The following is a 12,325-nucleotide window of genomic DNA, read 5'->3' as shown; positions in this document are numbered from 1 at the left end:
ATTTACTCCAGGTGTGATGCAAGGTCTTACAGCTTACCCTCGACTGTCCTACGCCAGTTCGTAGTATTTCTTTGTTGGACAGTTGGGCTACTACTCAGTCGCTAAGTGTGAAGACAATCAGATGAACAGTTCTTGAGATATACAAAGGACAGTCAAACAGATATACAGAGTTTCCAAGAATGTATAGGGGTGGGTGTGTTTGTGAGAGAGATAAAAATAATTACATCTGACTTTTTAAAGAATTGAAAGGCTGTGGAGGAATGTATGGACAGCGGTGACCTGGCTGTTCCATGACGTTCTACACACCTTAGAGGAAGAAAACCAGCAGGACATCGGCAACAGTCTCCATCTGTTCTGCTGTCATTACGTCTTCGTGCCACGTCTTCAGAACCACCTGAACACTTTCAGAGATGGCTGGGATAATCATCCCCTAAGAACAGATAGGAACCGCACACCTAACCAGCTGTGGGGAATAGGCCAAATTCAGTATCCACTCAACGATCCGGAGGTAAAATGTGAGAAAATGTAGAGCACAATTGATTGAAACTAAATGACAGAGTGACAGACAGACAGAGAGTGAAAACAGACTGGTGGAGGGACATTGTCTCTTTATCAAGATGTGAAATAAAGTATATTTTTGTCTCCGCCAGGAGACTATGTTGTCACTTTCCGTCCCCCGTCCCCCTCGGCCAAGCTAACATTGGTCAAGCCTCACGTGACACGTGACAATACGTTGAAAGAGTGTGCTCTGATTGGCTAGTGAGACGCATGACATATCAGCGGCCTATAAATAGATGTGTCACTTTGAAAGAGTCTTAGCCTCTTTCAAAGTGAGGTAAGACAGGAGTAATCCCGAAATGGCTGAGAAATGGCGGAGTAACACTTAAGACAGGATTAATCAAGTAACACTTAAGACAGGATTAATCAGGAACAGTACTGGCGGAGACCTGTGCTCCGAGGAGCACATTTTCTAGTTTACTTTTATTTTACTTTATTTTTCACATCTGGTAACATTTGGCTACACTGCCATTTGAACAAAATATTTTTTTTGGGACTGTAAATATATAGTAGTAAAGCTGAGCGCAAGCATATCGCCTATGGTATCTTCATATTTTATAATATGGCCTCTTTGAAGTATGGGCACCCCTGCTGTGAGCTGTGGCAGGATTCTTCTTAGTTCTAGAGCTCGGTCAATACAGTACATTGGTCGATACAGAATACTGTATCATCAGCCTTTAAAAGGCCTTGAAAACATGATCCATCCACTGTTAATTAGTCTCTGTTTTTTACAAACAGAAGTTGTTAAAGCATTCTTTTTTGTAGCATGCTTCATTTTTGTTTAATGAGTCTCTGTTATTTACGAACTGAAGTTGTTAAAGCATTCTTTTTTGTAGCATCTGCTTTGTAAGTATGATTAATTCATGATTTACTCAGTCATCATGAGATAAGGCTGAATTAAGCAAAATGTGTGTGCAAAGTTTCACGGCAATAGGACGCATTTTGCTCAAAACTGACTACTCCTGCAAACTTTGGAAGCCAATCAGGATGGAATATGAAACATCTGACAAAACTGTCTTGAACACATGACTATAGAGATAATGTGTACCGATTTGCGTGATGTTTGGACAAAATCTGTAGGAGTAATATAAAAATCACACCCTGTGTGAAGTGAGTGGTGCCTTTGATGAGCCCCGTATTGATGTTGTCATCAATGTTTGTGGACAGACATACATACATACATACGGACACACGGACAAAGCCATGTATAGGAGTGGTTGCCTTCGGCACCACTCAAAAACATTAAAGTCTGCCTCCTGGTGGCGCTATAACAGGCCGATGTGAAACATTTGGGGCAGAGGTTCTGCTCCTGTCTCCAGGAAGTGTGTGTGCACAGTTTCATGTCGTTCGGGCTAAAGGTGCCGGACTCCGGAGATTAGCTGTACACAGACGGATGGACACACGGATGGATGGACAAGGGCAAAATCATAGTCTTTCTTGGCCACGCTTTTGGCCTGGCGGAGACAATTATAGTAAGTGCATGTGAAGTGAATGTAAAGTGAAAGGATAACTTCATAATTCCTTTTGGTTCAATGATCAGATCAGAACAATCCTAAAATATAGGAAAAAGGAGAACTCGTTTTTCGACGTGAGATGGAGCAAGCGCGAGGCTTTGACTTTTTAGCTGGCAGCGGACGGTGCGCTCAGGGGTTGAAGAACCCGCATACTGTATAGCCCCTGTTGTCCCCGTAACCCCCGATCAACAAGCACTGATGTCACATCATGCACATATGAAGAACAACATGCACTGATGTCATACACAACATAAACCAAACGCACATAGGGAGATTTGATTTTCAACAAGCACTGATGTCAGACACAACAGTACGACGTAGGTGTGAGGGCCGCTTGGCGCGAACCTCTAGTGACTAGTATGCATGCGTGCGCTCTCTCTCACACACACACACACCACACAGAGTATATATCACTAGATATACCAGTTGGGTTACAAAACCCCAATATTGGTTGGGCTCTACTTATACTTTCAAGAGCCAATGTTTAAATCAATGTTCATCTCTCATTCAGCTAGAAGTGTACATTCAGCTCATTAATATTCCAGTGATAACCTCTTGAAAGTAAGAGCTGTTTCACGTGTTCATTTGAACATGTGAAACCGTGTACAATAACGTTCAGGTGGATGTTTCTCTGTAAGGCTGGTTCTGTGCTGACTAAACAAACGGAAGTCTGTCCAATGAGAGCCAGAGTTGAGCTTGCCTGGCGCAGAGTGTCAGATCTTTGATTATTGATTACAGTAACTCCTCCAGATAATATATGGCCCTGTTGCTTCCTGCAGCACCAGCTGGCTTTTCCCGACATGGATCCATCACTGTGACACTGTCCACAGTAAGTAGCATTCCGCATGCTGAGCACACCTGGAACCAATGGCAAATCTGAGGGAGAATTTGATTTGAATCTTGATTCGATTATGAGTAGGAGACGAGTGCCAGGCAGCTTAGTCTCTAAGGAACTGACAAACGTTTTGTCCTTCAAAGGGGCAGACTACCCTTTGAGGTGTATGCAATGAGGCTACTGTAGCTGCTATGCATGTTCTCTATATAACCTTGGTGATAAATACATGCATTCATTATGTAATTATTACCTTTTGAATTCCACTAAAAGCAACAGCACTCACCTCTTCCTTGGACATACCTGTGTATTATGCCCCTGGTATAATCCACAGGTAGGTCCAAGGAAGAGGTGAGTGCTGTTGCTTGAGTGCCAGTGTCAGTTTACTTTATGTGGATTATGGGGTCGACACACACTGACATTTTGCACCTTAATCCCATGTACAACGCACAGACCTTTGTCTTTTTTTGCATATTTTCTCACACATTCACTAACGTCCATAATATATCATGTACAGTATACATCTGCTGCTATGCTCACGCACCTTTATATCTTATCTCAGGTATGTGTAAATATGTAGATAATTTGTTTGTTTTCTTTGATTGATCTTTCTTTCCCCCTTGCCTCAGAGTACACTGTACGGTATACCCACTACCATACGACCGATCAACTATATATGGAGATAAGGGGATCCCTGATGTCACAAACCACTGACATTGTGTTAATGATGTACAGTACATGAGCATAGGCGTATAGCGGCACAAATATGACGCAAAGCTTGGCCAATCCGTGAAGCCTATGGGTCGGGTTACGATACTGTGTTCCGACCTGTTATAGCCGGTTAGAAACATTTCAGGTAGCAGCGTCCTTGGCAGACTGGGATAAAACATTTAAAAAAACGCTGAACGCAGTAACTCAGTCTGGATTTCAGGCCCTTCACGCAAAGTTCTAAAGGCAATCATAGCCAAAGTGAATGGAATCTGAAAGATCTGACAAGATATATCTTGATCACTTGACTACAGAGATAAAGTTCTGGACAAAACATGTGGGAGTAGTGGCAAAAAGGTATATTTTTTAACAAAAAAATACCAAGTGAATGCACTTGGTACAGTAGGTGCTTCTTTTCCGGAGTACTGTAAATGAAGATTAAAAGGGGAGTGGTAAGAAAGATTAAAGAAAAACAGAGATTGTAAATAGGCTTGAATTGGAGTCGGTGGCTGATAACTTAGGAAAACCAGGTTTGTACGCTTTCAAAAAGGACCGTAAAAAGAAGTAACACAGAGTCAGTCTTAAATAATAATCAGGTTTACTGGATTATTTGCACAGGAGAGACAAGGTGGTACAGCATCAAAAATATTCTCTACTGGTAATACAAAATGTCCATCAATATAACAGACAGTTTATCTTTCATTAAGCCCACCCCACAATATAATATCAACATGAACAGGGGCAAAGGCTCATTTTGGTGCCATGGTTGTCTGTTCTAAGGCATCATGGATAAACTGTAGCCACAACTTTCATGGGTAAGAAAGAGTAGGCCAGGGAGCAAGGACATCTTATCTTAGCAAATACATCATACTTTATGCAATTATCCAAAGTGATACAATACAATAATCATACAATAATCATAATCTAATACACTATCGATTATAAATTATCCATCAGTGGCAATGAAGTCAACGTAGGTCACTCTCATCCTCTTCCATGGTTTTCTTGATGCGAAGAAGCATGGTGATGAGCCACTGGTCCAGGATGGAGACACTGTCATATTCCTTCACCGAATCAGTATAAGCATCCAAATTCTGTTCCTCATAAGCATCTAGAAGTTTCTTCAACAGCTTGCATTCTCGAGAACCTGAAAAGGCTGGAAACATTTCTTCATACTTCTGTACAGCAAGTTTTGCATTGAGCATGTCTACACAGAAGTGGCAGAGTGCTGCTTTGAAGAAGTGGTCCTTGGCGAAGTATTTCAGCAGTGTGCTGTCCATCGCATGGGTTCCAACCTCTTCATAAATCTCAATGGCTTTTGGGTACTGCTCCAGCTGAGCCGCATAGGTTGCAACTTTGAGAAGGCACTTGTTTGCAGAACTGATGGATTCTTCTCCTTTGTAATAGTCTGATGCCTGTTCATAATGAGCAATAGCCCTATCAATGTCCACTAGCTCAGTCTCATAGATTTCAGCGATGGTGACATGATATTTAGCTGCAATAGTGAACCTCCCCATGTCGGTGTATATCTCAATAGCTCGATTTAGACAGTTTACGGCCTCTTGTGGATCTACTTTTTTGAAGGAGGTTCCAGCATCTATGAAGTTAGTTGCTGCATTGCATTTGCTCTGCATTTGTAGGTGAAGACGGGCCGCTTGCGAGAAGGCATTTCCTGCAGCGCACCAATTTTTGGCCATCTTGTACATATTGGCTGCCCTTGCATACATGTCACAGGCCTCTTCCATCTTTTCGGAGGTGCCACCCCCGAAAAGTGCTCCGAAAAATGACTGGGACGATTTCACTTTCTTCTCGGCCGCGGCCAATTCCATGGCTGCCTTTTCTGTACCAGACTTGTCCATTCTCACTTGGTCTGCTTCTGTTTTCTTTCTCACTACTCTGTCTCTATTTTCTCCTATAGATCCCTATGTGTATGTCTCTACAACAGATGTAAAAACATTCAAACACCTTATATAAGCTGAACAGAGTTCTGGTCTGATATCACACACAACCCAAACCATTGCCATGCATGCCTAACAGCACCGATTTGCGCAGGTATACCTAGTTCTCATCTGTCACGTGGTGTCAGGCATATCCATATACGGAGTGGGCTATATGCCCAAATCTGGGACTATGATGTCAGTCCTGGATATTTCCACATATGGAGTTTCCAGGAGGGATTCGCTGATGTCAGACTCCGTATCCATGACACGTATTAGGTCTCTATGACGACTTCGTAGGTCGATCGTCTCCATTTATGGGGATCTCCATATATAGGCCAGTGCTGGCAAGTATGCCCTGAAGGTTCGCAACACTTACTACTACAAGCTCACAACATGTCGATGTAGAACAGCAAGTTCAACTATTTGAAAATGTTTTTCAAAATAGTAAAATATGGGTAATAAGTTTAGGGATAAGGGGTAGTAAGGCGGCGTGCAAGATAGGGCCCAATGTGTGCGTTTTGAAGGAATAGTAGCAAAAAATGTGTTTTGAAGAAAAATTTAAATTGTAGAAAATGTCATATTTGTATTATTTGTTGTTTTGTTTGTTTTTTGCCTGAAAATATATGTTTTTGAACTGTTGTTTGTAATATGAGTACATCCACACAGAACACGAATGTTTTTTTGTACACATTACAAATGTTTTACCTGTATTTTACCGGGTAGTCACTGAGATCAGAGAGTAAGACCAAAACGCCAGGTGATAAAAAGACACAATATGCAAGACACTGAAAGACATAACATAAGAAAGGCAAATTATTTAGATGAGATTGTTTTATGAGAAATATTCATCGACGCATATTCGTATAGTTTATTCATAACCCCCCCCCCCCCCCCGCACACACACACACACACACACACACACACACACACACACACACACACACACACACACACACACACACACACACACACACACACACACACACACACACACACACACACACACACACACACACACAGTACAGAGTCAGGAGGACTCAATCGTTTTGCATCTCTCGCGTGAAGTGGAATGCAAAACAATGCATGAGGTACACTCATTACTTAACAACTTATAAATAAACCAAAATATAAATTTATGTCAGCAATCATTTTCTAACTGCAGGTATGCATTTTCTAAATGGTGGATTTTCTAAGCAAGCCCCATGAGATGAAATCACACAATGTTGAAAATAAAACTTTATAGCTACACAATTCACGATCAGGTTTATGAGGTATTATTCTATGATGTATCACCACAGAACAACTTGGCACAGAGAAATTAGCAAGGAATGTTCATTTTAGTTGACAGATTATGAGGTAGAAAGCAGTGATTTGTTCCATTTGGACATGAATCAAATAGAGAGTTAAGTAATTGTGCGGCCGGTGTTTGTTTCCAGAGATGTTTGACATACATGTGTGCACCTGACAAACACATGGGTTTCAACAGGCCATATATAGAGATGGGCTGGAGTAGTAACACGCTGGCTTACAATACAACTATCCTCAGTATTTCACACCTTTGTTCCATCCAAACCAATTTTATCACCAGTGCACACGCATGCATGAACACACGCACACAGTACATCTTGAACTACAATTGCTTACTAAAATGAACAATAGGAGTTGAGCATAAGGGTGTAGTGGTGGATGGAGCAGAAGAGAAATAAGAAAGAGAGAGAGGGAGAGACTTAAGGCAGAAAATCTATCATTATGTGATGTGTCCAGAAAATGCCATGAGGATTCTACTCGCCATTTCTTTCACACTATGTGCTCTCTACACTCCATGCCTGAGTTACATTGATTTCAATTACTTCTTCACTCTCTCTCTCTCTCTCTCTCTCTCTCTCTCTCTCTCTCTCTCTCTCTCTCTCTCTCTCTCTCTCTCTCTCTCTCTCTCTCTCTCTCTCTCTCTCTCTCTCTCTCTCTCTCTCTCTCTCTCTCTCTCTCTCTCTCTCTCTCTCTCTCTCTCTCTCTCTCTCTCTCTCTCTCTCTCTCTCTCTCTCTCTCTCTCTCTCTCTCTCTCTCTCTCTCTCTCTCTCTCTGCGGTGTATAGGATGTAGGCACCAGCCCTTCACAATGAGTGATAGCACATGCTGATCTCAGAGACCACACCTCAAAATTGGGGGCAAAGTTACACATGCCATCTGAGAACATAGCATCAATCACAAAGATTTCACTGACGTAAACAGAGAAACATCACATTTATCACAAAACATCGACTTGAATTCATTATGGCAGAGGAAAAAAAGGCTAAAGATTGGTTAAAGTGGGCTACCCCGGGGTTTAAATTAGACTAGCCCAGAATATGCCCCGGGGTATAGTTTGGCCAGGGGTATATTTTGGACTGTTAGACTGGAAATGTATATGTATGTATTTTGCAGTTAATAAATGCCGTTTCTGACAACTTGTTGTTGTGTTCCAAAATATCCTCTGGCGCTAGGACCCCGCAGCATTCCTTTTTGAGCGGAAATTCCGTGTAGACAAACGCCTGTAATTACGGAGCGACAGTACAAGAAGTGTCCCCCAAAAGACTACACGGATAGAATCTCAACACTATCTCTATTCCCGGACACCCTCAGCCCTTATATCCGCTCATCTGCCAAAAACCTTGGTGTAACGTTCGACTGTGCCTTCAAATTCGATCAACACATCAGCTCCGTCGTTAAAACCAGCTGTATTTCAATTAAGACTTCTCGCTAATGTTAAGGCATATCTCCCCCGCCATCAACTGGAGATGGCTATTCACGCCCTCATTTAGTCCAGATTAGATTATTGTAATTCCTTATACACTGGCATAGAACAGTCGTCACTCAGGCGTCTGCAGCTCGCACAAAATGCAGCGGCTCGTCTCCTTACAGGTACTAAAAGACGTGAGCATAATATTAGCCCTGTCCTGGCCTCGCTTCACTGGCTCCCTGTTAAATTTAGATTTTTAGAATTTCGATTTTAAGGTGATTTTATTTACTTATAAATCAGTAAATGGGCTCGCTCTGCCATACCTCTCTGCGCTCGTGCAACCTTACATCCCAGCCAAGGCTCTGAGGTCTGCTGACAAGCTGTTGCTGGTCGTTCATAAGACTAATAAAAAGAGCAGGGGTGACCGTGCGTTTGCGGCTGCGGCCCCCAGACTCTGGAATAGTCTGCCCCTCCCCATCAGATCTGCCCAGTCAATTGGGCCCTATAAACCCATCTGTTCTCCCTGGCGTTTCCCTGAGTTTACCTAATTTGTTTTTAACGTTGTACATTTTGCTACGTGTTAATGCATATTATTGTCTCCGCCAGGCCGTAAGGCATGGCGAGAGAGTATGTTTTGCACCCTGTCCGTCCGTCCGTCCGTCTGTCTGTCTGTCCGTCTGTCCGTCCGTCTGTGACCAGCTAATCTCTGGCTCCGTTGGCTTGATCGCAGTGAAACTCTGCAAACACACTCTCTGGATGCCAATTCAGAACCTCTGCCCCAGATTTTTCACATGGGCCTGTTATAGCACCACCAGGAGGCCGCTTTTTGCAAGACACATTTTTTTACAATACTCCTATAGATTTTGTCCAAACATCACGCGAATCGATACACAGTATCTCTATAGTCATTAAACGAAATAGGTTTTTCAGATTTCACATATTCCATCCTGATTGGCTAAAAATGGCTTCCAAAGTTTGCAGGAGTGCTCCGTTTTGAACAAAATGCCTCAAATCATGAACACAGCATGCAATTTGCATGACATTTTGCACGCACATTCTCACTAGGCAGAGGAAGAAATGCCACTTGAAAATTGTTCAAATCAGCCCCATGGTGGCGCTATAACAGGCCGATACATGTTTTTACCTTTAACTGCACCGATCTGTGTACAACCTTGTAGGCGCACTCCCTAGAAGCCAGGGAAAAACCTTTGCCCTGCATTTTTCACATCTGCCTTTTGTAGCGCCACCAGGAGGCCAACTAATATAAAACACATTTTTGGATATTACTCCTTCAGATTTTATCCAAATTTCACGCGAATCGGTACACATGATCTCTATAGTCATGTGATCAAGACGGATCTGTTTGATTTTTCATATTCCATCCTGATTGGCTAAGATTGACAAGTTTGCAGGAGTGTCCCGTTTTGAACAAAATGTTGCAAATCATGAACGCAGCGTCCGATTGTGGTCAAACTTTGCACGCACATTCGCACTACGTTGAGGAACAAATGCCACCCTTTTAACATTGGCCTGTTATAGCGCCACCAGGAGGTCTAATTTAGAAAAAACTTTTTTTGAACAAAATGCCTCAAATCATGAATTCAGTGTCCGATTGCCGTGCAAGGCCTAAGAAGAAATGGCACCCTTTTCACATTGGCCTATTGTAGCGCAACCAAGAGACCACAATAACCTACCTGACCTGGCGGAGACCTGTGCTCCGAGGAGCACTTTTTCTAGTCTGTTTATGTTTTTGTTTTGATGCTTTGAATTGTTTTTGTTAAATTGTTCTGATGTTTTTCATTTGCTTTGATGCTTTGAATTGTTTTTGTTTTAACCATGTACAGCACTTTGGTCAGCTCAGCTGTTGTAAACGTGTTATATAAATAAAGTTTTATTTGATTTGAAAATGAATGTTACACAGAAGGCTTTTATATTTTCATTTGTGGCTTCCCTTCTTAATTTTTTTTGCCTTTATTGTTAATTTTTTTTGCCTTTATTGAAAAACAAAAAGTTGACAGGATCGTTACAACATCCATCTAAGAGCTGTTCTCTCTGACATACTGTGGATAACTGCTCCCTGCATTTAGCCTGCATTTTTCTGCTGTGAAAAGTGAATAGCCAACTGTCCAAGAGGCTGCCTGGAACATTGATTAATTTGAGCCAATGGTGTGGTGCTTGACACACGGCTGAATTGCCAGTTTATCCTCTCAGAGGGATTGCGTTTCCTGACTTAACCACTTAAACCCTATATATTGTGTTGATTTTGGAGCTGCGGGTGGCTGATTAGATTAGAACTGTAGAACTGCATTTGCTCATTGATCGGGCGACACCTCCCAAGTTCCCTTAGATTTCATTAGTGCTTATTTCTTCTAATTTGTGCCATCTGGCTATTGATCACACAGTCTCCACCGACTGAGAGACAGACGATAGGAACAAAGCATGATAGGAACACAGAGTGCTGGGGAGGAGAGTAAATGTGTGAAGAAATATTTCAGAATTTGTGGTGTGCATGTGTGTGAGAGAGAGTGGGTGCATTTTGACTCACATTGGGTTTGGCAGAAGGTAATGAGCCCCAATAGAAGGTGGAAAAGTGAAGCAGAGAAATATCATGTGTTTTTGAGGCATAGTGCGAGCAGCAAAGGAAGGCAATTAAGGTCCGTTCTATTCATCTCCCTACAGACATCTGGTCATCCACACTGCCTATTATTACTGAGATGAATACCCACAAAGCATTCTGTCGCGTCCCTAAAATGCCCCTTGGGCTACGCCTTAAATCTCCATCATGACCGTCATTTGATTGACCCGATGTCATGTTTATGGAACAGTCTAATATGAATGTCAAAGCATGCAGATTGTGCCCTTTTAAATGTGACTAAGCATACCGTATTGCCATATCAAAGCATCGGCCGATGGACTTCATAGCTCATTTGGCCTCTGCTTTGATCAGCGTGACCCGGTGAAGCGACTCTCATTAGCCTTATTGCATTTTGCTGGGCCCATTGGCCTGCTGCTGTATCAATAGGCAAACACGCACGCACACGCACACACGCACACGCACACGCGCGCACACGCACACGCACACACACACACACACACACACACACACACACACACACACACACACACACACACACACACACACACACACGCCTCTATATCCATAGATATTCTCTTTTGCACATCTTCCCACGCTCTTGTCTCGCTCTCTGAAGCATACCCTTCGGAACATACTAACACACTGGCTGCACCATACTAACACACTGGCTGCTTATCATGGTCCCACTGCACAGCACCAGCTAATGGAATGGATTATAAGGTCAATTCTGTGGATACAGAATGCCCCAAAGCACTTTGTTGTAATAACGACCAATTCAGAGAGGATAAGAAAGGGTTTTTGCTCAACTGAAGAGAAAGGTTGTGACATTTCATGGGCTTGCTCTTTCCCCTGCTGTTTTAAACTTCACTAAACCTGGCCTTGGTGACTCCCACTAATCTTAACCATGTGACACTTTGTCTGTGGAAACGTTCCTAATTAAGTACACTTTAAGTGCAAGAAAATGTCACTGTAGCTTGTAGTGATGCGCGGGTCGGGTTTTTTCATGACCCGCCCCGCCCCGCCCCGCGACGGAACCCAACCCGCCTCAACCCGCCCCGCGAACCCATATATAAATCTATGGCTCAACCCGCCCCGCGACCTGCGATTCTTTTTTATTCTGTAAAATCATGGTTAGAAAATAATCCCCAAGTGTATTCAAACTGTTTTATTGTTATTATTCTTATTCTTATTAGGAATAAAGACAAAACAAGAGCATGTGATTTTTTTTTTTTTTTTGCGTGTGAGAGCGGCTGACCCGCTCTCCCGCAGCCCGCATAATTGCCTCCGAAATTCTGACGGGTCAACCCGCGCATCACTAGTAGCTTGAAATTACAGGTTTCCAAGTTTCAAGTGTGCCTTTGTGCTACATAAAACAAAACATGGATAGGAGTATGCTCAATCACAGTGATAAATCATAAATGTATTTAAACTGTGACTTCAAAGCAGAGTTGCAGGCTGTTGA

At 42.6% G+C, this 12,325-nt stretch overlaps 1 protein-coding gene across 1 annotated transcript; it reads right to left on the bottom strand.

The window, feature by feature from the left end:
- Nucleotides 1-4,580: 4,580 nt before the first annotated feature.
- On the bottom strand, nt 4,581-5,471 carry LOC311060689 (alpha-soluble NSF attachment protein-like; the record flags this gene model as incomplete). The annotated part of the gene is made up of 1 exon (XM_084078968.1): nt 4,581-5,471. The coding sequence occupies one exon, from the start codon at nt 5,469-5,471 to the stop codon at nt 4,581-4,583; it is 891 nt and encodes a 296-aa protein (XP_083935094.1).
- Nucleotides 5,472-12,325: the final 6,854 nt, after the last annotated feature.

The sequence above is a fragment of the Gymnoscopelus microlampas genome (genome assembly GCF_963454915.1).
Source record: "Gymnoscopelus microlampas genome assembly, chromosome: 14".
In the NCBI taxonomy this organism is placed as follows: domain Eukaryota; kingdom Metazoa; phylum Chordata; class Actinopteri; order Myctophiformes; family Myctophidae; genus Gymnoscopelus; species Gymnoscopelus microlampas.
This window is presented reverse-complemented; position numbering and strand designations above follow the sequence as displayed.